The sequence below is a fragment of the Corythoichthys intestinalis genome, chromosome 13 (assembly GCF_030265065.1).
Source record: "Corythoichthys intestinalis isolate RoL2023-P3 chromosome 13, ASM3026506v1, whole genome shotgun sequence".
In the NCBI taxonomy this organism is placed as follows: domain Eukaryota; kingdom Metazoa; phylum Chordata; class Actinopteri; order Syngnathiformes; family Syngnathidae; genus Corythoichthys; species Corythoichthys intestinalis.
The window spans coordinates 9114149-9140860 of NC_080407.1; the positions used below are offsets into that span (position 1 = coordinate 9114149).

Sequence of the window (26712 nt, forward strand, 5' to 3'; positions counted from 1 at the left end):
TACCCTTGTTATGCTTGTTTTTGATGCTTGTTGCTTGCTCTTGTGGGATTGTAATCAATAAATCTAATTTATTCTGCATTTTCTAATCAATAAACATTGTCTATTGAGCAAAAGTGTGCCTGTTACTGATTCACCGCGAACCTGGAAATTTCGGAAAACAATAGTGTCCGTCACATGTTCACAATGTGTGACATTTTACGTGTCGTTAGCCTCAATCGTAGCAGTGTCTAGTTGTGTCACTCATGTGACGTGCTGCGCCTCCCCCCAACTCACCTACTAGTGTCCTCTCCAGTCTCCTCGTTTCTTGTTTTGAGACACACACGGTAAGATTTGTCTTCTTATCTTAGCAAGAGCGAGTATGCAGTTGCTTTAGCCTTTATAGGTCTGTGTTGATTGATCATCACATGCTAAATGTAACTCGTAGCATTAGCATAGCATTCAGTTTCAGTTCAATCATTCAAGATATACAGTATATGGTCATATACAAGCAGTTCATATGAAAAGATGCGCAAAAGGACACTGCAAGGAAGCTATTAAAAGCTTTTAGTAGGGGCCCAGTTGGACAGCATACACATACATATATTTTACTATGGACAATTTCAACGTTCTGGTTACATTAGATTTGATATGAGATACCCTAGTAATGCTATTCAAAGAATCAACATATTAAAGTGCGTATGACACCAAAAAGCATGTTTATTTCATATTTCACGAGGTGTTTTATGCTCCTGAATGAAATGGACCACTTGAATGTGTGTGAAAGCGATCGTTTTATGTACTCAATTTCTGAATCCCGCGCCATGAAAATGAGTAACTTCCGGCTCCAGTCTCGGGTTTAGGACGAATGCGAATGTTACGTCACCCGGGTCAGCATCTCACAATACAGCATTGCTTCATAGCATGCAGATGGACTGCGGATTCAGATGATTTTGCGGACTAATTTGTTTATTTTTCGCATCACGCCAGCCGAAGAGCTTTTGTAGCTGCACCAGGGAGAGGCGTGTGAGCCTTTTTGGGTTTCAGAAAGTTCCCGTTCACACCAATTGGCCAACACAAGTGTGCAAGGAAATGAATAAACATTGTGTTTTGTATTATGTCAAATACTGGGATCATAGCACACGTTTCAATACGGAGGTTGCTTGCATTTTGTGGCTGACAATGCTCCTTGTCCACCGAGAATGGCAGACGACCGGCCAATTGTCGCACAACTCCCCTTGTTCTGTCAAATTAATGTCCACCCTATGAGAAATTGCAACTACGTTTTAAAATGGCCGCGAATACAGCGATTACAAAGTAAACACTACAAACTTTCTTTAAATAAAGGAATATTTACTTATGTTTGGTCATGGACGGACATGTAGAGAAGTTCTCCTCAGACACATTCTGCCTAGGGGGATGGCGTGGCTCAGTGGTAGAGTAGTTGTCCCCCAACCCAGAGGTTGTGGGTTTGATTCTCTGCCCTGATGAACTCGCCTTGAGCAAGATACTGAACCCCACATTGCTCCTGGTGCTGCGTCACCAGTAGGTAGATGGCGATGTAGTGGAAAGCGCTTTGAGTGCCTTGAAAGGTGGAAAAGCGCTATACAAGTATAACACCATTTAACACCATTTGTTAGCTGCACACAACTGCACGCCGCTCTCTCACTGTTTACATCTTCACTGTGTAGTTAAGCAATAATTTACGCCATATTCGTGTTGACCATGTGGCAGCTATGCGCTTCTCCGACATCGGCCGGTTAGTCCGGTAGTCATTTTCCAGCTGCTTCCCCGCAAACTCGTTTCCCCTGCCCACAGCAGGGGAACGAGCTGTAACTTGCTTGGCGCCGGGCGGGTTGCCGATCAGCGAAGACAATCGACAACCCCGCCGTGTGAAATGATCCAGGCTAGTTTTGTGTGAACCCCGCCGTGTGACATGATCCAGGCTAGTTTTGTGTGATTTTTCGCTTCGAAAAGCTAAAATAAGACTTTGAGACGTTAGCATGTCGGCTAGCTGTCAGGCCTCTTGGTTTGCTTAGATTCTCCGAAGCCGGGGACAGGGAAATGACAAAAGCTGGACTAACTAAGGTGGCATAAAATGTAGTTTAAGAGGTGCAAGAAGTGGACAGTACTGAATAAATGCATCTTTAATATTTCATATTCCATTTAGCACAAGACTGTTATTTGTCATGACCATACCAATTATTTAGCAATTGGATACATACTTGGATGAAAAGAATATCCTGTAAAAATATTGGAGTGGAAAGATTGAAACAATGACATTTTGCGGCTGTCTTCATCGCATTTTCCTCCTTCTGAATAATTCCCCCTCAATGGACTGAATTCTAAATCAGATGAAAACATGACCCTGCCGATGCAAGAGCCCTATAATGGTAGGCGTGGCTAAACGGCAGATTTAAAGACTAATTTCTCGTGGTCTACGCTTTGCAAAATTGTTGTATATAGTCGAATCGTCTCAAAATATGATTCTAATTCACATCATTATGCTATTTAAGACTTTTTTTCTGTTCCTGTTATACGCACTTTAATCATACATTGCCAGGAGATGAGTTTTGAGTTTTTTCTTAAAAATGGAGATGGAGTGTGACATTTTAAGTAGGGTTGTCAAATGATTAAAATTTTTAATCGAGTTAATTACAGCTTAAAAATTAATCGCAATTCAAACCATCTATAAAATATGCCATATTTTTCTGTAAATTATTGTTGGAAGGTAAGATAAGACACAAGATGGATATATACATTCAACATACGGTACATTAGTACTGTATTTGTTTATTATAACAATAAATCAACATTGTTAAAGCGATCCATGGATAGAAAGACGTGTAATTCTTAAAAGATAAATGTAAGTACAAGTTATAGAAATTTTATATTAAAACCCCTCTTAATGTTTTCGTTTTAATAAAATTTGGAAAATTTTCAATCCAAAAATAAACTAGTAGCCCACCATTGTTGATGTCAATAATTACACAATGCTCATGGGTGCTGAAGCCCATAAAATCAGTCGCACCCAAGCGCCAGCAGAAGGCGACAAAACTCCCAAAAAAAACGCAAGTAACAATTTGCACTGTGCTGTCTTTTTAATCTGTTTGAGCGGGACATGTGCGTTAATTGCGTCAAATATTTTAACGTGATTAAAAAATTAATTGCTGCCCGTTAACGCGATAATTTTGACAGCCCTAATTTTAAGTGTTTCGTCAAGTTCATTCCAAATCTGTGGTCCTCTGCACACAATGCCAAAGTTTGTACACTTTACCCGTCTTTTTTTTCCCCCAGTGATTTGATTTTTGATTAGATTTTTTTCTTCTGGTAGTATGTGTGCTGAGGAGCACAAATTGGGATGGGGTCACCTAATTTATGTTTATGATCTGATACATTACTCGAACATTTTGAAAATCGCTGTGCTCTTTAAGCCTCAGAAGACTATGTTTGCGTTAGCATTAGGCTATTGCTAACGGCGAGCGTCCTCTTGATCTCTCAGACAACACTTTTTAGATACAGTTTGTAAGTGAACGTAATGTATAAGCATGTGCCGGTATGAGATTTGACGGTACGATAACCGTGAGCAAAAATACCGCGGTATCACGGTATTGCAATTATAGCTCCAAAATGTGTTATTTTGAGATGTATGGGTTAAAAAAAAAAAAAAAAACTTTTCCATTGAACAGGATTTTTTTTTTTGAACATAGTTGCAAATTGGAATATGAATGTATTGTTAAAATATATAAATTATCAATAAAAAAAAAACAAATTTTAAATAAAATTAAAATATAACGTAGACTATACCCACAGCCACAGCTCAAGTTGCTCAAGTTAAGAGCAAGAACAAAATAATTTCTATAAAAAAAAGTAAAAACTTATACTGCATAATTTTTTTTTGAGGATTGAAAAGCTCAAGTGAAGTTTCGCCATTTTCAGCCACTGTGTCAACTCTAGTCTACATGATGTCATGCCTTTGTGTTAGAAAGAACAAAGAATTCAAAAGTTAATAAGTTAGTTAAAAATGTATAAGTTAGTTAAAATGTAAATATTGTTGTGGAAAGGTTTCATCTTAAAAATAATAATAATAATAATAATTGGGAGTGAGACCTCTCCTTGATCCAGCAAACGTGGATTTGTGCTTAGGGCAAGATCATCTTTCCTCAATTAACGATCTTTGATGCTATGGGTTTTTTTCATGCTTGTTTTCTCACTCTGCGGCTGTAACACTCGACGAAGTTGCTCTCCCAGCTAAGCCTAGGCTAACATTCGTCTTTTATAAGCTTTTAGTTAGTTTGGAAATCGAATTTCAAAGGAAAATATGTGTTTTGTTTTTGGCGAACTCATAGTGCTAATCTGTTTAGCTACTCACACATGGAAAAATACAATTGTACAACGTTTTAAATGTATTCATTCTGTATATTTCACTTACCACGATTTGAGAGCTCAATAAATTGAAGAAAAGAACGCCTTAAGTTTGGAGTATTTGTTTAGGGTTCGCTGGCTGTTTAGCCGATAATCACTTTCACACGCAGCAACAAACGGGAGGGGGTGAGTGCTGCCGCGCCACGCCACTCCTGGCTGGATTTTTGACACATGAAAAATGGCGAATACCGTACTACGGTCTGACGGAAAATTTTTGTGGTTTTGAAACCGCGACGTTTTCACACCACGGTAAACCGTGAAACCGGTAACCAGCACATGTCTAGTAATGTACTGGTGTCCTGCTGAGTGTGTATGATGACGTGATGGATTTGTAGATGCTACAATATTTGCTCGTCTTTGAAATTTCATTCAAAATAGTTGGAATTTGGAGACTTGTTTTTATTCTTTTTTGGTTTTGAATTTTACGGATGAAAATACTGAGTAAACGTCGAGTAAAACTAGACAAAGAAATTTTGAAATGACTAAAATATGACTAAGACTAATAAGTATTATCGTCCAAAAGACGAAGATTAAAAGGGCTGCCAAAAACAACACTGAAGGCCATTTATTGGAAGCGGGACTTATCCAAACATTTCTGTATCAAGTCAAAGCTTTGCTAAAGCCTTTCTTTTTGTGCGTCCATGTCTCTGACCTTCAACCCCTCCCGACTCTTCCTCCTGCTTTCCCATTTCCCCGCATCCCACCATCACTGCCATCTTTCTACCCGGTTCCTCTTCTCTCTACAGACGACGGAGATGACAACAGGCCGGGAATGAGGGGAGGACATCAAATGGTCATTGACGTTCAAACCGGTGAGAGAGCACGCACACGCACAACACACAAGCAGTGTTATGACTCGTTTCCTCCTCCGCAGAACACTTGCGACGCTTTATTTGTGTATAAGCAAATGATTTTGTATCGGATGGCCGTTGATGTGTACTTCCCTGCTGGAAGTCTGCTTGCAAGTGACTGACACGTTATTGTCTACCGAGCCAAGAGGAGGGCTTTGTTTCAAAAAGGCTCACAGTGACCTTTTGTTTTGTACTCAAGGATGTTTAGACAAGAGTTGGATTTTCATTTTTGGGAAATGGAGACGGCTCAGAGAGCATTCCTTTTATAGACGTGAGCAATTATTCATGATATTTTGCAACTGTTTTTCCTCAAATGCTGACTTCTGTCCACATCAATTAAGTCGGAGACCATTTATGGTGGTAGACGAACCACATTTGACCCTGCCCCCCCAAAAAAAAAACATCCGGCTTATTTTTGTGCCCTGCAGAGACGGTGTACTTATTTGGAGGCTGGGATGGCACGCAAGACCTTGCTGATTTCTGGGCTTACAGTGTTCAGGAGAACCAGTGGGTCTGCATTTCTAGGGACACTGAGAAAGAGGTCATTTTCGGAGTCGTGTGAACCGCACTGTACGCTATGGGGACAAACCTTAAAAAGTCAATTGGTTTATTTTTCAGAACGGTCCGAGCGCGCGCTCCTGCCACAAGATGTGCATCGACTCCCAACGGCGTCAAATCTACACGCTGGGCCGCTACTTGGACTCCAGCGTAAGAAACAGCAAGTCTCTGAAGAGCGACTTCTACCGCTACGACATCGACGTCAACACGTGGTCGCTTCTCAGCGAGGACACGGCAGCCGACGGCGGGCCCAAACTCGTGTTCGACCACCAGGTAACGGATGAGATTTTTGGATTCTTTGATTTTCCAGTGACGCAACTTTTACCCGAACAGATGTGCATGGACTCGGAAAAGCACATGATTTACACATTCGGCGGCCGGATACTGACATGCAACGGCAGCGTGGAAGACAGCCGAACGTCCGAGCCGCAGTTCAGCGGCCTGTACGCTTACCATTGCCGAGCGGCAACGTGGAGCCTCCTTCGGGAAGATTCTTGCAACGCAGGGCCAGAGGACATCCAGTCACGGATCGGACATTGCATGCTTTTCCACACGGTGAGTTTGTCAAATGAATACTAATTTAGGGCTGTCCCAAACGTAACTTTAACTTTAACACAGCTATTTTTTGCTTTAGTTTATATCCCTAACATCTGAATAATGTTTTCCTTTTACAAAATAACATAAACAACAAGACAAATAGAGCTTTTGATAGCAAAGTAATAATTTATTTACACATAACTAACTGAGAGATGAGACAGCCGGGGTAAACTTTTCCCTCATCGCCGCCTGTCATGTTTTTTGAGTCTTTCTTTTGTGGTGACCACTGCCTTGTGCTGGAGTTCGCCTGGGGAACTTGTGTTCCTCGGGGGTAACTGGTTTGGCCGTGCGCGTTTCCGGCTGAGTCGCGGGACACTGGAGGGTGCAGGGGACGTGAGCAGCCGAGCACGGTGGCGCGGGCTCTGTTCGGAGAGCAGCACGGACTCAACGGCATCGTCCGCTGCACTGGTGGTCCCGGTCGTTCTGCTCGGTCGTCCAACGCCTGGCATCCTGGGCGTCCTCCCCGTTGTTCTGCTCGGTCATCCGCCGCCTGGCATCCTGGACGTCCATTCGGTCGTCTTTTGCCGGCAGCCCAGCCGTTCGTTCTGTTGAATCAGGTCTTACCAAATGCGCTACTGCCCTCCAGTGGCCAGTTTTATTGCTTTGAAATGGATTTTCAGCATTGTGCTTTGGAGCTAAGTTGAATCAGAACCTAGAGATGTCTCTTGTGGAAAAAAAAAACCTATAAATACGTCTGAGACATTGAAACAATTTAAAATAGAACGTATTTATACGTTTTTGGGAGCAAATGAGTTAAATTCTTTATTAAAGTACAAATACACACGTAAATAACAATAATAAATCACAAATAAACAATGAGTTCAAATGCTGATAGCATTTACTAGTGCAAAAGAATGGAATGTAAACAGAATCAGAACACTGACTTCGCCTTTCCAACATGATTCAAAACAATTCTTAAAAAAATACCTATTATTAATATTATAGCACTAAATGTAATAGTAATAGTAAATATTCATTGCCAATCCGATTTTTCATGAAGGGTGTCATTTTAAAGCTATTTTTGTAGAATCTCAATTCTGAAGCAGTGATACCTCAGCTCACGAACGCTTAAGCTCACGAACTTTTCGCCTCAAGAACATTAAATTCGCGAGCATATAGTCTCTGCTGACGAACTAGTTTTCGGCGGACGAACCAATTCATGCGGTCGAAAAGCGCCACGAGAAACTGACGCACGCTCACGGCGTCCCAGTTCGTCCCCTCACTTTCGTTGAGTGCGGACGTGGTTTGTGTTTGATAGACATTTTGGACCATATTGAGTGTACTTTTGCTATTATGGGACCGAAAAAGAGTTACCTACAGTCCTTATGGAAGTTGACTCGTGTTACCAATTCGCCCTCGACTGGTAATTGGCGGTGCTTTCAACTTCCCACCATAGTGAGAAGTGGACCGGCGAGTCACGTTGGCTCGTTGTCGTCGGTTGTCTTCGGTTCGGCCGATTTCCTCTCCAGAAAGGAGGCGGCGTGCATACAAACACCCAGAGGCGTCGGATGGCTTTTTGTGGGCACTTTTATTAACAACCAAAAGCATGTGGGGGGCACAGCAGTGGAGTCTACGCTAACTGCGCACTTTGCCGGTAACACTCTCCTTCCAAACAGTAACTCCCTCCCACTCCATTCCATCAAGCCATCAACTACCATCACAAAGGTAAATAAAACGACTTTATTATACAGTACAGTTTATTTCTTTAATTATAATACAATAGCACATTTATTATACATAAAATAAGGTATATTTTTGTGTAGTTTTAAGGCTTATTTAGTAGAAAATTATGTTTTATGGGGACCTGGGAACGGATTATTCTCATTTTAATGGTTTCTTATGGGAAATAAATGTTCGGAAGACGAACTTTTCGCCTTACACACACTTTCTGGGAACCAATTATGTTCGTGAGCTGAGGTATCACTGTATGTGGGATTAACTCCGGAAATCGTTATTTATATGACGAACAAGACATTCTTTTATTTTGAAATGTTCACCGGAAGTTCGCTAAACAGCTAACTTAAGCTTTACACTACGCAAAAAAAAAGCACTTTTTGTCATTGCATGTGATGTCAGTAATAGATTTTTTTTTTTTTTTTTTTTTTCCATTTGCAAATACTGTTAACCAGTGTTTTTTCATGTTTGAAGTGTCGCCTTTTAACCGCAAGTTTGCGTTTTGGAGAAGACTGCCAACGTTTTATAGCAGGCTAAAGTAGGTTTTTTTGTTTTTTTTCCCCATTCACCTCAATGTAGCAATGCTAAGGTTTACAGTGTTTAATATATGTGTGTTTTCTTATTTTGTATGTCTGAACTTTAATGCTACAATGAAAGGAACTTGAGTCTCATAAAGCCATCAGCACGCATGCACAAATGTATGCACACACGCAGCGCTAAAACGCAGCCGTGAAAATTACCGCCCTCATTTTTATTTAACGTGCGCTAAATGGACTCATTGCATATCGCGTCAGACTTAGCAACTTCAATAAAATATGTCGATAGTTAGTTAGATGGACTTACTCCTGTCGTCTTCGAAAATTACAACTGGGTGACAGCGTAGGTGTTCATTCACGGCCGACGTGCAGCCAAGTTTGGCATTGAAGAGACTGGGCACTGCTGTGTACCCTCCTTCTTTTCTTTGAAATAAGTCAATGTTTTGGACACTGGTGTGCTTTTTTGGCTTTGTGCCTCTTTCCCGCTTGCATACCGAGCGTCCAACATTCTGAACTTTCCACACAAGTATTTTTATAACCCTTCATTAACCGTCGACGGATGTTGTGATCGTCGACGGATTTACATCATCGATGACGTCGACTGGTCAGGACAGCGCTATACTAATTATGCTTTATCAGTTTGTATTTTAATCCCAGTTTCCCCTCCCCTTTCGCAGAGAAACCGCTGTCTTTATGTGTTTGGTGGTCAGCGATCGAAGACCTACCTCAATGATTTCTTCAGCTATGATGTCGATGGAGACCACGTGGAGATCATATCTGATGGCACCAAGAAGGACTCGGGCATGGGTAACCTGCAGCCTTTTTAATTTTTGTCTTAGTCTTTTGGACGATAATACTGAGTAGTCTTTGTCATATTTTCGTCATCTCAAAATGTGTCCAGTTTTTGTTGACAAAAACTCAAGACTAATTTTGTCTAGTTTTAGTCGACGTTGACTACAAATGTTTCCGTCTGTAAAATTAAACTCCATTTACTCCAAAAATATCCATCTATTTTGAATGAACTTGACAGATGCGCGCATATTGGAGCGTCTACAAGGACAACGCCAACTTTGTGATAATACACACTCAGCAGGAAAACATTACATTATTTTCAATTAATTATACCCACCTGAGGGCCACGAACCATATGTAAAAAAAAGTTGTCCGAAATTTAACTCATTCATTCCCAGCCATTTTCACTGGAGCAACCCCCTTCGCTCCCGGCCGTTTTACTGGATTTTGACTGATTTTGCAAGGCCCACAGAAAACTCTGTTCTATTGCTATATAAACACGGAACCCACCAAATGAAAGATTAGACTGTCTTCGTTCAGCAGGAAAAAAAAGTTGGTTCATATCTTTTTCCATTCTTTAGAAATAGGCATTAGAAAATAGCTTAGTTTGAGCAGTTTTCCCATTTCTGATGAAAAAACAGAAATTGAGCTTTTTGTGAAAGCATACATTTCAAACACAACTTTGACTTTAACACAGGTATATTTTGCTTTTGTGATATCCCAAACATCTGAATAATGTTTTCCTTCTACAAAATAACATAAGCAACAAGACAAATAGACCTTTTGATAGCAAAGTAACAATTTTATTACACATAACTAAACTATTGACTACTGAGTCAACTCAGAGGTTGCGCTAGACTTTTTCGTTGTCTGTCATTTTGACTGACAGGGTCATAAAAATCCGGTCATAATCTATTTTTACCTGTCACTTAATTTTTTAAAATGATAATAATGACATTGTGGTGACCCTTTGTTTAGTATAATTCACTTTCCGTACTTGTGTGTCCATTTGGCCAAGCGCGTTACCGGCTACGACACAGTCATGTGACAGAGACACTTAAGAGCCGCGCGCGTTCAGGCTTGAATAGACAGTTCACAGAGAGCAGCAGAGCTACAGCGGCTGGACACAGCAAATCCAGCTAACAAGACTCTTAACATTGCATACCGCTTCAACATATTCAATAGTATTTAGTTTTCATTCATTTTCAATTAATATTCTGTCCGAACAAGCTTAACAGAGAATCCACACCGTGCCATCATACATCAAGCAGATGAATAAGTAACTTTTTCTCCGCAGTGACAAAAACAGCTGACTGTGGCCCCAGTAGGTTGCCACCGTTTGTCCCTAATAGGAAATGAATGGAAATCGTGTACGAAGGAGATGTTTACAGAGCTAAACCTACCAATTCTCTTCGAAAATGATGTGCCTGGTGCCAAATTGACTGGCAAAGATGTGGAAGAACATAAAAATGTTCAGTTAAAGAGATGGCTTTAGTGTCGAAGGCTGAAAAAGACGAAAAAACGAGCCGACCTAAGCATAGCTTTAGCTTTTTTATCGACGCGACTGACAATGACATTCTCCTGTTTCAACAAGCTAACCTTTACCATCAGCCCTGTCTTTCTTATATATCCTCTGGTTGTCCTACGTCTCTTACCGTTCTTGGGGGTAATTTAGTCAGCTTTGTGTAGCGATCGGAAATGCTACTCAGTGACAGCCAACGAACACTTTTACTTTTTTCATTGATAACACATCTTAATTCTATAATTTATTTACACTTCCCCCTTACTAAAGTTGGTTTTTTTATATATATATATATAACAGAAACGGTAACAGTGGCAGTCAGATAATATTGGTAATTCTTTTCAGGTCATTCATTGTCAGACAGAACCAGTACGGCACAACGTTACGCTAAAAGAATGTTAAAAATATAAAAATGGCTTACCTCTTTGTCCTCTGAAAGACCATGCCAACCCAACATAATGTTTACTGCATATGAAACGTGAATGGATTCGCCGAGCTGGTTTTTACGTTGGGTCTATGCGAGGGCGGGTCTATAATGTCCCACTTCGGCTTTACTTCCGCTTTACGATGCGACGTCACGGTCTAAAATTAATATGCCCACTCGCCACCCTGTGGTCTGGGGTGGGAATTGCAACCTGTCAAACTGACGGATGGACTTCAGTTTTTTCCGTCACCGTTTTAAAAAATCGGTCAACGACGGAAAATATTCGGTTAACGCGACCCCTGCAGTCAACTACTGAGAGATGATGCTGTTGTGGCTGCGGCTGTATCGGCAGATGGGGTAAATTTTTCCCCCATCACCGCCTGTCCTGTCTCATCAACATAATTTTTTTTAATCTTTCTTTTGCCTTGTGTTTTCCATTGTTCTCCACATTTTTCCCACGCTTCTTACTTCTTCCAACTTCCGTTTCCTGACTATTTTTCTTCATTCATTTCCTTTCATGGTCGGATACGAGTTACCAAATGTGCTACTGCCCTCCAGTGCCCAGTTTTATTGCTTTAAAATGGATTTTGAGCGTTGTGCTTTGGAGCCAAGTTGCATCAGAACCTAGAGATGTCTCTTGTGGAAAAAACAAAACAAAACGTAAAAGACGTATAAATACGTTTTTGGGACACTGAAACAATTAAAAATAGAACGTATTTATACGTTTTTGGGAGCAACTGAGTTGAAGAGGACACTCGCCGTTAGCGACTGCTATGCTAAACTACGAGTTATATTTACTGTCGGATGATAACTCAGCACAGAGCTTTAAAGGCTAAAGCAACATTGCATCTACTCTCTGGCCAACTGTGTCTACGTGTGTGAAAGGGTGGTCTGAGGTCACTGGTCAGTTGGTGGGGGCGCAGCATGTCACATGAGTGACACAACCAGACACTGATACGATACACGCTAACTACACATGTCAGAAATTGTGCACATGTGACGGAAACCATTGCAAATTTTTGTCTTGTCAGACGAAAACTGGCATGCGTTTCGTTACGTTTTTTACTCCCAAAACACGTTTTTTAAGACATTATCATCTTGTCGTCATTAAAAATGTGTTTTTTGACTAAATATTTACATTAGTCATTGTTGACATTTAGTTTAGGTTCTTAGTGAGAGAACATCCAACAGAACTGAGCAAAAAGTCATCCTAACAAATTCCAATGAACTCATTCACTGCTGAATTCGACGTCTATTGCCGTCAATGCCCCCTGAAACATAATCACTGTTCAAATTTGGACTGGTGAGGCTGAATTTGCACTCTAGTCACTCTAGCCTTGTTGTCATGGCGGCGCACTGTTATGTTATTTTCTTTTTTTCCAGAGGCTCGACCACCTTGGTATTTTTTTTTTCCCCTCAAAGTTGAATTTCGATTGGAACCCGAGTTGAATAATGATGACTTTCCCCCTTGTGGTTTCCTTACAGTACCGATGACCGGTTTCACGCAGAGAGCCACCATCGACCCCGAGCTGAACGAGATCCACGTCCTGTCGGGCCTGAGCAAAGACAAAGACAAACGAGAAGAAAACGTGCGCAACTCTTTCTGGATCTACGACATCGCTCGCAACAACTGGTACGGCGCCTAATCACGCGCAGCAGACTAGGGTGCAGCGGTGTGTGTCCTGTATCGGCACTCATCGCATTTGAATCAGTGGTTGGGAAAGAACAGGCCGTCCTCAATGTTCCAGCACATTGATTTTAGCTGTTCTTGTTCTCCCCGGGCCTATTCAAACAGACCAGTGAGACTTTGTATGCGGCTCTGTGCTCATTACTCTTTTGGCGCCTGTTGTTCTCCAACGAGGGGGTTATGTTTTGTTCCCTTAATATACTTCCTCTTTTATTTTTCTCGCCGTCCAAGGTCCTGTGTGTACAAAAACGACCAGGCAGTTAAGGAAAACCCCACCAAAGTCTTGCAGGAAGAGGAGCCATGCCCGCGCTTCGCTCACCAGCTGGTCTATGACGAGATGCACAAGGTATGGACTTGACCCATTGACGGCAATAGACGTCAAACCCAGACGTCCGATCCATTTTGAATTCCAGTAGATCAATCCCAGCATACGGGTACGTCGATTCTCCAAAATGTGTCTGGTTTGTGAGCGTGCCTTGTTTTCACAGGTGCATTACTTGTTTGGTGGCAATCCCGGTAAGTCTTGCTCTCCCAAAATGCGCCTAGACGACTTCTGGTCCCTGAAACTTTGTCGGCCCTCCAAGGAGTATTTGCTGCGACACTGCAGATATCTGATCAGGAAGTATAGGTCTGTGATTGCCACCGTGTGCTGTTGCGTTCATCTCAACTCAATTTATATGATCAAAACATACATTTGAATGAGATTCCAGTGCCACCTAGTGACTATTTGGGAAAACTGCAGCGTTCTGATTATAGGTGTGTGCCATCTTAGCCACCCCACGATTCGATTCGATTACGATTCAGGGTGCTACGATTCGATTAATGAACGATGATCACGGTATTGCAATGATCACGGTTATCACAGTTATCGCGATTATCAATGCATCGTACATTACTAATTAATAAAGTAGCCAAACAAATTATGTCCATTATTTATTTAAAATATCCTAATGATTCAACAGGAATGATGGAAACATGTCCATACAACAAAAAGATGCCCTTCAGCTGCTTTTTTATTTATTTATTTTTGCAAGAAAGTGCAAAAACATTAACCATTTTAATGGCAGTACTTATTTCTCTCAACAATACAATAAAATTTACTAGAGCTGGGAATGTTAGGGCACCTAACAATTCGATTACGATTACAATTCAGAGGCTCCAATTCGATTATAGAACGATTATTGATGCACCCCCCTCCTTTTTTTTTTTTTTTTTTTTTTTTTTAATGTTTTGTAAATTAGTTCCAAAATTGTTCAAAAATACTCTCAGGCTAAACCAAACTACTATTTCAGTTAACATATAACAGTAAACAAATATACAAAAATAACAGTAAATAAAAAACTCCAGTCCCCATTCTGTATCAGCAGCTTTAAACTACAATAAATTAATTTAATGTTGTGAATCAACCGTTAAAGTTGTTAAAATTGCTCCCGTTATTCCATAATTTCCCTTTTGTCTACTTTCGACATGTGAAAGTTTTAAAACTATCTTAAAGATAGATTCAAGTCAATATTTTACCGATTTAGGAGTATTTTAGATAAAAAGTAAATTAGGTTCGCTTGGAAGGTTCGCTACAACAGCCTTGCAGGGAAGTGTACTGCTTTAAGATGGCGGCCGTTTACTAACGCCCGCATCTAGCTTTATGTAGATGTGCTGCTAACGCTACGGAATCAAGATTGTATCTAGTCCTATATAAATGATATCTGCCGTGACATTATATGGATGTACTTTGTAGCAGCTGTCGGTAGAAGTCAGGTATGTTGTTGTGTTTTTTAATTTCGTGGCATGAGTTGAGCTAGAGCCGTGAGTTGAGCATTGGCATTACCCGAGGGGCCGGGTAATGAGAAGCATGATGTTTAGCTACTCTCGCTCCGTTCCTCATTGCGTCCCGAAGACCGCACGGCACGCTGAGTGTGTTTTACTTCCGCTTTACTTGGCATATTTCAATAATCGGAATTTGGATGTTTGTGAATCGTTCTCGAATCTTCCACGGCCGAATCGCGAATAATCTAAGAATCGGAAATTTTGCACACCTCTAAAATTTACACAGGTGGAATGAATTCCACATTTTCTGAAAACAAAGTGTCTTTAGAAATAAGACCTCTTTTAACCAATATACTTTGTTTTCACATATTTCTGTTCTATTTCGCATGTTTGCAGTGTTACCACTTAATCATGGTTTTACACGTTCTGCATATGAAATACACGTTAGCGAATTCGCTAATTAGCTTTGCACTCGGCACTAACTGATAACATCTCAGAAACAACAACAATAAAGGCTAAACAGTACAAGAGGGTTTGTGTACTCACCTCTTTTAGACACACGCGGGTCTTAGTAACACACACTGGACATTTTTCAATTGACATGACTTGAAACTACTGCTGGACATCTGAAAGACAAGGAGCAACTGTCTTCCCTTCTTGCTCTAAAAAATAACTTGCGCACAGAACGTCTGCCTGTCTCATACACAAATTTATTGAAAAGGAGTAGGAGTGGGAACCTCTTGGTACCTCACAATACGATACAATTTGCGATACAAAGCTCACGATAACGATGATCTGACGATATGGCGATACAACGATTATCGATACATTGGTCAGGAAATCATTGTAGGATATTCTACAAACAACTAATGAACAGAAAAACAAGCTTCTGCTGTGAATTGGAATGAGTTTATCACTTGTAGACCCACTTCTAACGTATTGAACGTCTATGGCCGTCAGTGGCAGCCAATGGCAGGCAATGAGGTCATTTTGGGCCATTTAAGGTCATTTACCTGGTGATTTTCAGTTACTTCCTGTTGATTTTGGGGTATTTTAGGGGTCATTTCATGTTTATTTTGCGTTACAGAACAGGAAGTGACCTGGGAATCACCCGAATCAATAGGCAGTGACTCAAACTCAACAGGAAATGACCTGTAAATGCCCCAAAATGAACAGTAAATGCCCTGAAAATGGGACAGAATAACTGTAAATGCTCTGGTTTCGAATGAACAAACGTTCCCAGTCTAAATGATTGGGCGTCGAGCACCAACTGAGACACTATTATGGTGGAAGATTTTGGTAGCAACTTGTTGGTTCCCTTTTTGTTTTGTTTTTGTTGTTTTTTTAAACAGTGACACCTTTTTAAAACGATATCTCGAGTCTTGGCAGGAGCATATAGCTAACCTTTTGGGATACAAAGTGTCACAATATAATCACCATTTTGATATATTGTCACACCCCTAAAAAGGAGTAAATTTCTCGCTCAGTAACCGGCAGCATCCATCATAACGTGGTGCGTGCGTCCGTCAAAGATGTCCGGGCGGCAGACGTGTCTTGAATTTTGTTCTGCTACGAGTAGCTGTCATAAAGTTATGGAGGAAAATCATCGTTTTTGGACCTTTATGAATCGTAATCGAATCGCACGTGTCGAATCGCGATGCATTTAATAATCGATTTTTTGGGGGGGAACTCCCATAGTTCTGAATCATTTTTAGGCATGGAAATCACTCACTTTTCGGCGAAATTCGCCATTTAGAAGTAAAAGCCTGCTATTAAACATTGGCAGTCTTCTCCATAATGCAAACTTGCGGTTAAAAGGTGACACTTCAAACATTAAAAATCACTGGTTAACAGCATTTGCAAATAAATAAATCTAAGTGACACCACAAGCAGGTACCAAAAGTGCTTTGTTTTGCGGAGTGTGAAGCTGTTAGCAATTGTAGCGAACATACTTCCGGTGTACATTTCAAAATAACAGCACGTCGCGTTCTTATAAATAACGATTTCTGGAGTTAATCCCCCGTACTTCAGAATTCATACTATAATATGTAAATACTATAATACTACAGAATTCATGTTCTACATTAAGAATAGCTTTGGAATGACCCTTTTTGAAAAATATGATGGGCAATGAATATTTTAATCATTATGAAACTATTATATATAGTAGTACACTATAATAATATTGCTAGATATTTTTTAAGAATTGTTTTAAATAATCTTGGAAAGGCAAAGTCAGTCTTCTGAATCCGTTTACATTCCATTTATTTGCAGTAGTAAATGCTATCAACATTTGACCTCATTGTTTGTGTGATTAATTATTGTTATTTACATGTTTATTTGTACTTAAATAAAGAATTTAAGTGTTCCAAAATGTTTTTGTGAAGTAATAAGCGTCAACAAAAATTTCATCGCTAAGTTAGTATTAGTATTAGTCGACTATTCGTAGAAATAGTCGGCTGACTAATCGAGAGAAAATTAGTTCTTTGGGACAGCCCTGCCGGAACATATTTCTGCCACACCCTTCTCACCTTTTTAACCCCTGAGCCGTTTTCATGCCTGCATTTTGTTTGACCAGGTTTGAAGAAAAAGCCCAGTCCGAACCACTGAGCGCACTCAAATACCTGCAGGATGATTTATCGCTCACTGTGGACCACACAGACCCCGAAGAGACCAAAGAAGTACTATATTTCATTTCTTTGTTGATATTTTAAGAGACAATTGTTGTGCTTAAAGCATGATCATTATTCATGTCTCATTTTAGTTCCAGCTTCTCCCCTCAGCTCTGTTCAAGTCCAGCAATGACTTCATCCCACTGGGTAATAATCCAAACCTCAATTCACCTTTTGGCACTTAGAATATTGAATATTAGCAAGTTTTGTAAACGTCCCCCAGGTTTCTCTGATGTGGACCAGACGTACGCCCAACGCACGCAGCTTTTCGACACGCTCGTCAACTTTTTCCCCGACAGCATGACGCCGCCCAAGGGCAACCTGGTGGACCTCATCACCCTCTAGCCCCCTGCCATCACCGCAACTTCGCCTGCTGAATTAAAAATGCAAAGGGCACAGAGGGAGGGAGTGGGGGGAGAGCAAGTTACATCAGGTACTACCCATTTCTATTATCTTGTTCTCCATTTGACATCATGATGATCTGCTGCTGCCGCCACCTGAAAACTGAAGCATGTCTAGTCAACACTGTCGCGTGAGAATGGAATGGTGTGTATGGGTGATGACCAACTGCCAATATTTTCCAATATTTTTTTTTTACTCTCGCATCAGTCTTTTGAATCTACACTCCTAGCTAATTAGCTTAAAAATGTCTATTTAAGACATGGCCAGTGATTGAGGGAATTAATTCAAAACTTAGATGGTCCAAACTTTAAGTAACAGTAGTCAATTGGGGGGGGATTTATATATTTCAGATGAGTTTTTATGTAATGTCAATATTCGGCTGTCATATAACCCCCAAGTCCCAGCGTAACAGCAATTTATCGTGTAAATGATAACATTTATGCCCTTAGTTTTCATGTGTAAATGTAGCACAAGATAAAGCTTTGTAACATTAGTAAGAAAATAAAGCGCAAGTTTTTTGTTCCCCGCACCTACCCCGTCACTCTTCTGCTAAAAACACTCGATGAATATTATTTGGTGCTTTTCACTTGCACTTGAAGAGTTGAGAAGATGCGCATTGTGCTTTTGGAATTGATTGTTTGCGTTTGCTGCGTCATAGAAGGGAAATTTAACGGAGAACATTTCGGGGGACGTTGTGGTGTTATGAGAAAACAAATACGATGAGTGAAAAGTTTTACGAAGAAAAAAAAGTTACATTTGCAAATGCTTGTGCAGTAACCTCCAATTCAAATATGGGAATAAACTTTTTTTTATTAGGTTAATGTTAAAATTCCTGTGTAAATTGATAGTTGTTTAAAAAAAAAATGTTCTCATTACATCATTTTTGCGGCCCTGGTATTCCATTTTTTTCTTTTATGCCTACAAAATTCCGTGTACTCACTGTAATGACAGTTTGTTGTCGTTACTTTAAGGAACTGGAGCCAGTGATAATCTCAAATGTTTTTTTTTTCCATTGACACTGCTGGTCGTGTTCTGGGCGTTGCAACAGTGTGGTGTTCATGTTGCTGTTTGTCTGGAAGAGAACGGAACCTATCCAGAATACTTTAGTTGAAAAGTAAAAAGCACCTTTTGTCCACCCCCCCTCCCTCAAACAATGCCAAATATTACTTAAGTTCCTTCTCATTGTCCCATATCATCCTCTAACTTGAGCACTGGGTGGAACTGTGGCGTTTCCAGTGTGGTACTGTCCGACTGTGAGCACTTCTCTGTGGAATGTGTAGAAAGCCTTGTAGTATTGCATTGTATGTAATGTAAATAATGAATAAAGATTGTATTTTGTTCAGATTTTCTTATATTGCGACTTACATTTTGTTTTTTGAATAACTGTTCAAATGCAATTGAAATGTGTGTGTAGGGGGGAGCTTTATTTGCACACACAAAAACATGACAATTTACAATTTCCAGTGTGACAGACCCCTGTTGTTCACTTCTATTTGCAAACCCAACATAAATACAAACATTACAAATACTGCTAACATACTTTGGTGGAATATCAAAAACAAAACAGTTTATGGCAAATTCACACATTTATGTTACCACCAGATGGCGGCAAAGACTTGTCCACATAGGAAAGTGACAAAAGTATGCTGAAGCAGAACAAAAAGTTTCTAAATAACATCACCTGTAAGCTATTGATATGCATGGATATTGTTCTTTAATGACTGATACAATATTAACCCTTAAATGCATAAGTGGTTCAAAAATGACCCGGTGAGGTTATTTTCTTGAAATATCTTTGGAATGAAAAATTGTTTTCAATTCATATTCCAGGTATTCCTCAAAAACATGTTTTTGATATAATGCCATTCAAATTTTTGATTAACTTTTTATACATTTGAAGAAATTGTCATTTTTGTATCACTACCCTACTCTTCCACAAGTCGGTCAAAAATGACCAACATGCATTTTCTATGGAATCCAAAGGGAATATTTCATTCTTATCAACTTTGTCTGTCAGGAATAAATTTACCGTGGACCACACTGACTAGGTATGTAAAAAGTGACATCCCTTAAGAAGATTATTTTAAATAGAAAGAGCTGATACGTGTACAGTAAGTATTATGTCCATATAGTATTTTGTGTGTCTTTCATGACTCTTAATTATTTATCAACAAATTAACCTGCTCCATAACTAGCTAGCTAACTAAGGCTAGGTTCATAACGCAGGTCGTAATGCACATTTCCGATTTTTTGTCATAGGTTTTTTTTGCATACATTGAGCCTGTTCAAATATCACACATGCGCTCTAATTCGCAGTCGGAGATGCGCTGAGCAAACTGGCCTGCAGGAGCATTGGAGCAGAGAGAAAACTGAGCATTGTCAGGCTTATTCTCAACCCATTTTATTTTTTTATGACTGTTGTCAAGCCCGCTCCTTCTCCAAAAGCCGCGTTCAAGCTAGGCGCTAAAGCTAATGCACAGCTGCAACACTACTGTGGCACTCTCGCCCTTTGCTGATGTTAATTGCAGCATGAATTCCAATGTGGGGGACTTGACAGTTCGGACCGCAGCCACATTCTGGAAAAATGTCGCCCGCATGGGATTTTAACCACATACGAAAGTGACCTGGATCGAAGTGGAAAATGGTCCACTTTTATGCGACTTTTCCCGTTCAGTCGAGTCAGAAAAACACGAAAAAATTGGATTTGTGCTAGATTTACAACTGAAATTGTCCTACAGATGTTGGATGACGGAGAGGCAGTGACGGGGTTGGACTCAAGTGTCCGAAATTTCTGATGATGAGGACCCTGACTATTGTCCAAGTGGCAGTGGCAGTTGTCCACCTTGAAATCCAACTGAACAGGATCAATATGACTCATAAGATTCAACTTATGTGTCCTCTGAAGAAAAAAGTGTCCAAATCATGGCCAATAGAATGAGTTGGTAGGGCTCTTACTAGAGAGAATTACCTCCCACCCAGGGCAGAACACAGAGCCGCAATATCCTTAGAAATCGGTCATTGCCTCCACAAGGGCTTAGCACCGCTGTCTCACCAAATAAAATACAAGGAAGATTTTTTTTTTTTTTTTTTTTTAATTTTAATTGAATCAAAGATATTTCAAGCATGAACTATTTCTTGTGTGGCCCTAAATGTCATACTAATTAATATACAAGTGATTATTCTTCACCAAAATGGCATAAAAACACATTGGTTCTAATATGGGTCATTTTTGACCCACTTATGGAAGAGTGTAGGGTCCAATAACTTGTGCATCTAAGGGATAAACCATTTGGGATCATAGTTTGAGGTAAATGTACATGTTAAATATTTTAGGAAATCGGACATCTTTATAGGGTTGTCAATTTTGGTGGTTCTTGCTATTTTCTGAATAGTGGAGAATTACTGTAATGTGAAGTTGGAGTTAATTTCATTTGAATATGTTGAAGCAAATGTGCTCAAGTCAATATTTACAGTGTTCCACAATTCAAAGCTTTGAATTGGGCTTTTAAATTGTATGCAAGTTTGAACTCGCTCACTGCCATTGATGGCAATAGACGTCCAATCCTTTTTGAAAATTGATTCGACGTCTAACACCGTCAATGGCACATAGTTATGTGCCTGATTGTCGTCAGACTAAATATGATCATTACAATAGTGCCTTGACATAGAACAATGCTCATAATTCATATATATAAAATGGCGACTACAAAGAGTATACTGAACATTTATATAAAGCCCTGTTGTAAAGGCACATTATGTCACCTCAATTTTGTTGAAGTCGGCCATCACAGTTCACTGCACAGTCCCATTTAATTGGTGGTGGTGTGTTTAATCTGTGCCAGATTTTCAGTTTCTACAGGTGCGTGTCCTCCTCGTCAGGGATGTCGTCCTTGAGCAGGTTGTCGATGGGCACGATCCAGCCGTCGTTGAACTCGCCGTTGAGGGCCAGCTTCTTCTCCTGCATCTCCGGCTGCACCTCCATCACCTCCAGCGTGGGGTTGTCGTGGTACCCGTTCTCCACTGTGTGGAGCTCCTCGGTCAAGTGTTGCTGGTGAGTCATTGTTTTAATTGGGAGATAGTTTAGATTTATTCATTAGGATGTTTTAAAATGACTACATTCTATATGATTAAAAAGCTAATGCCGGAAAACACTCAGGTGGCTTGAAATTCTGCTCTGAGACCCCCAATTTGGCTAAATTTGAAAATTGTCCTGTATTCATGTGTGATAAATCAGTGGAAAGCTTAAAATCTCAATTTTCTGCGGGAAGAAATATTTTGAACAGGAGGGCATTAAAAAAAAAAAAAAAACTAAACCTGAACTCAAGGTGAGAGCCTGAGAGAGCATGATTAAAGACAGCATTTTAACGAGACATTACTGCGTACTTATTTCAAACCAAAAACTCAGCATGTCTCACCGAGTGTCAAGACACAGCTGTGAATGGCCACAGCGGGACTTTTTGGGGATTTTATGGGTGAAACACGGTAATATAACAAGGGTCGCGATGCAGAAATCGCAGACATCAAGGAATGATCCAAATTTTCTTTTCAAGTATTTACTCTTTTAAACGTGATTTTTTTCTTTCTTTGGATCAATTATCATATAAAATATCAGAAAAAATGCGACGGTAAAAAAAAACACAATTAAGCAACAGTTATGAGGTAGATATCCGTGACCTATTTACAGTACTGGTGCACGATAACTATCTGTCCGATAATAGGAATTATGACATCCCAATAAATCTAATAACATTTATACTAGGACCGATAATATGTACTGTTCTGGCTTTGCAGTTTACACAATAGTATGGGAAATCAGTTGACCATTTGCGGGGCATTGCTCCCACCTGCTGGTCAGAATAATTCAATGCACCTATTTTTTGTTACAGTAGTTTGGTTCAATCACTTACACATTGCGGTGTCTAGCGGTAGCATTGACAGTCGTGAATACTTTCTGTTAAGTTTCCGCCTTGGAAACATATGTAAGTATTTTATGTTTACTATTACATATGGAAGTGCAAAATATGTTTACTTCTGTGGTGAAGGGTCATGTGTACAGAACTTAATAAGTTGTGTTATAGAAGCCAGCCAATACTTTAGTCGCTCAAGCTAGTGTGCTATGCTATACGTATAATAGTTGTGTATATAAGTGTATTGTGCAGTTTGTTGTTTATTGAGTATTAAATATGTGTATTTTTCTGTTTTACTTTCACAATATTAAGACAAGTGTCTTCCCATAAGAGCAAGAAAAGACCAAGCCTTGTGGTTTATGGAAGTCCATTCATTCTTAGCTGGCTGTCGGGCAGTGCAGAAGTGAAACGAACTGTTTTGTTCCATGTCTTTATGAAAAATCTGACGAGATCAAAGGCAAATCTATGTTGAATCCACCGCAATTTTTTTTTTTTAAACCTCCAGGTGTTCAAAAACTCAGGTTATACATTTAAAAAATTATATATTATCGGTTATCGATATCAATATAGGCTTTGAGGAGCAGGAAGTTAACGATACTGGTATCTGTTTCAAAAAATAGATATCGTGCACCCCTAATTTACAGACACTATTTTTTTCATTGTGACGTCATTAGTTAAAAAGTATAAAATATGCGATTGAAAATTTTTTGCTTTTTTTTTTTTTTTTTTTTTCATTCTAAGCTAAAAATGATAGACATTTCGAATAATAAATATACTTTACTTTTATGGCTGGGTTGAAACAAAAGCGTTTGCACGGTGTCTGTAAACGGGTCTCTCCAGGGAAAAACGGACAAATTAAAAATGGTGTGGGGGGCTTTATGCGCCATGAAACCGCTATGGCAGGATATAGACAAATTGTTCTATCATACACAAGTTTTTTTGGGGGCTTAAAATACAGTTTATTTTAAAGAGGGGTGCTTTTTCCAGCTTTGTCTGTGTTTTCCGCCATATTTATACGGCGCCCTTAACGGACATCGACATAAATTTAAACAATCTGGTGTGCACCAGTAACTATCTGGTGTGCACCAGAAGGTTCCCTTTTATAGGCCACAAACTGCAGACACGCATTAGATACCGGCATTTTCGGCGCGTTAAAAATGATAATACAGGATTTAGTTGAGCTTTACTTTAATCTTGGATTCAACTATAAAGATATTACTGCATTACTTGCACATCGTCACCATTACATTGTCTCGGAACACACTAGAAACAATCTGGTGCACACCATATACTATCTGATGCCCACAAAATTGTTTAACACTTGAAGACCCTGGGGGTTTTTTTGGCTATAAAGAAATCCCAGACAGGCGTCAAATGGCCTTGATACCAAACTGACTACCGTATTTTTCGGACTAGTAAGTCGCACCTGAGTATAAGTCGCACCAGCCATAAAATGCCCAACGAAGAGGAAAAAAACATATACTGTTACTCGCACTGGAGTATAAGTCGCATTTTTGGGGGAAATTTACTTGATAAAATCCAACACATAGAGCAGATATGTCATCTTGAAAGGCAATTTAAAATAAAAATTAGGGTTGTCAAACGATTAAAATTTTTAATCGAGTTAATTACAGCTTAAAAATTAATTAATCGTAATTAATCGCAATTCAAACCATCTATAAAATATGCCATATTTTTCTGTAAATTATTGTTGGAATGGAAAGATAAGACACAAGATGGATATATACATTCAACATACAGTACATAGGGACTGTATTTGTTTATTATAACAATAAGTCAACAATATGGCATTAACATTATTAACATTCTGTTAAAGCGATCCATGGATAGAAAGACTTGTAGTCCTTAAAAGATAAATGGTAGTACAAGTTATAGAAATTTTATATTAAAACCCCTCTTAATGTTTTTGTTTTAATAAAATTTGTAAAAATTTCAATCAAAAAATAAACTAGTAGCCCGCCATTGTTGATGTCAATAATTACTTACACAATGCTCATGGGTGCTGAAACCTATAAAATCAGTCGCACCCAAGCACCAGCAGAGGGCGGCAAAACTCCATAAAACACAATTAACATGTGGGAATTTCACTGTACTGTCATTTAAATCTGTCTGAGCGGGTCATGTGCATTAATTGCGTCAAATATTTTAACGTGATTAATTTAAAAAATTACCGCCCGTTAACGCGATAGTTTTGACAGCCCTAATAAAAATACAATCAAGAACAACATGCTGAATAAATGAACAGTACGATCATTTTACATGATGCATGAACAACAAAATGCGAACGTGGCCAGTATGTTAATGTAACATAGCTTTTAAGAATAATAGCATAAAGAACATGCTAACAAGTTTACCAAACCATCAGTGTCACTCCAAAACACCATAATAACATGTGAAATGATATAATGTGTTAATAATTTCACACATAAGTCGCTCCTGAGTATAAGTCGCACCCCCAGTCAAATTATGAAAAAAAAAAACGACTTATAGTCCGAAAAATACGGTACTTTGCTTTGTCAAACAATAGACCACTCAAACAAGCAATCAAGCAGCCTATGTGTGAAGGGGGGGAGGTTTCACTCTGGATAGCTGCAATTAGTATCTTTAATATTTGCAAATCTAGACTTGTTAACTCCTGGGTTAGTGTAAAAATGATGAGAGGGCCATGTGGCATGAAACTAAGACTAGCATCCAGAACTGTAGCTAAACCAGACTGTTTACATTTTAGAAAATTGAGTGTTAAAACAACTGGGACAAATACCATCAAGCACCTTGACTTTGTCTTGACAATGACGAAAGAACGTCCCACAGCAGCTCAAACAGCTGTTTTCTCACAGCAAACACAAGCTTCAGTATACAGTACATACTGTAAAAAGGTTGTCCGCCCGATTGCCTGCATGAGGGGTCCACTGTCCGACAAAGCCGAGGCAGCCCTGCCTTGCAAACACTCAAAATGCTAATTGGAGCAATCCAACCCTGTGGTTTTGAGAGTGTGAATGGGAATGACTAATGAGGGCCTCAATGCTCGCAAAAGATATGCTGATTAGAGTCAGATGACCCTTCCCTGGTAATGACAGTGATTTGTATCAACTGATCCACCCTTGGTAGTTCTAGTGTTAAAAAAAATACTAATAATCTGTCAATGTCCCTTTAGGGGCTTTGTACATTCATACATAGTAATCAGGACTGTTTTTATCCATAAAGTTAAAGCATTTGGCCCCTTCCTGAGGCTTGCATGATAGCATCCATTAACGCAAAGGCCGACGTATGTACCTGGTTCTCGCTGTAAGGCTTGCGGTGGTGTGATGCGCACACGGCCAGGATGATGATCATAATCAGCAAAGCTCCACACGAGGCCAAGATAGCAATGAGGGTTTTGTTATCTGTCGGTTTCTTGTTGTGGGCAACAAAAGAACAATTGAGAAGAAATGTTAGGGTTTTTTATCCATCTTAATTTTGCACGCCCGGAACACTTGATAGCCCTCACCTTTGTTATTTCCTCATAATACTGAGTTGCCAGGGCTGTTTTCACTGGAACACAACAGAAACCTTTTTTTTAATAGTTAGTTTTCCTCAAATTGTATCCGATTGAAGGCTACAGTACCTTTGCCATTTATTTCCACACAGTCAAAAATCAGTTTGCCTTTATGATGGCGCCATGTCAGTGTGCAGTTTCCATCTTTTAGGTTGCCCATGAGGCGCCTGCACACCTCCGCTAGGTCTTTCTCTTCCTCCTTCTAAACAAGCAAAATCCGTAAAGTTACAGCATAGTGACACACACACACACACAGGCAAGGGCGTAGGTTTGGTCTCAATGTTGGTAGGGACGATATACAGTGCCTTGCAAAAGTATTCGGCCCCCTTGAATCTTGCAACCTTTCGCCACATTTCAGGCTTCAAACAT

At 39.7% G+C, this 26712-nt stretch overlaps 2 protein-coding genes across 6 annotated transcripts in view; one reads left to right on the forward strand and one right to left on the reverse strand.

The window, feature by feature from the left end:
• The window catches only part of mkln1 (muskelin 1, intracellular mediator containing kelch motifs), a 233566-nt gene extending 214024 nt beyond the window's left edge, over positions 1 to 19542 (forward strand). For 4 of the 5 annotated variants that reach the window (XM_057855275.1, XM_057855278.1, XM_057855276.1 and 1 more), the window contains 11 exons: positions 5148 to 5213; positions 5681 to 5793; positions 5871 to 6083; positions 6144 to 6365; positions 9295 to 9424; positions 12841 to 12988; positions 13274 to 13388; positions 13531 to 13670; positions 17385 to 17487; positions 17571 to 17625; positions 17702 to 19541. In XM_057855275.1, coding sequence (XP_057711258.1) covers positions 5148 to 5213; positions 5681 to 5793; positions 5871 to 6083; positions 6144 to 6365; positions 9295 to 9424; positions 12841 to 12988; positions 13274 to 13388; positions 13531 to 13670; positions 17385 to 17487; positions 17571 to 17625; positions 17702 to 17823 — 1427 coding nt within the window. In that variant the 3' untranslated portion in view covers positions 17824 to 19541. Of the gene's footprint in view, positions 1 to 5147; positions 5214 to 5680; positions 5794 to 5870; positions 6084 to 6143; positions 6366 to 9294; positions 9425 to 12840; positions 12989 to 13273; positions 13389 to 13530; positions 13671 to 17384; positions 17488 to 17570; positions 17626 to 17701 lie in introns of all 5 variants that reach the window. The other variant, XM_057855274.1, reaches the window with a different exon arrangement.
• The window catches only part of podxl (podocalyxin-like), a 29782-nt gene continuing 22355 nt past the window's right edge, over positions 19286 to 26712 (reverse strand). The window contains exons 5-8 of the mRNA XM_057855280.1: positions 26413 to 26545; positions 26296 to 26339; positions 26082 to 26201; positions 19286 to 21928 (exon numbers count right to left, since the gene is read on the reverse strand). Coding sequence (XP_057711263.1) covers positions 21734 to 21928; positions 26082 to 26201; positions 26296 to 26339; positions 26413 to 26545 — 492 coding nt within the window. The 3' untranslated portion in view covers positions 19286 to 21733. The remainder of the gene's footprint in view (positions 21929 to 26081; positions 26202 to 26295; positions 26340 to 26412; positions 26546 to 26712) is intronic.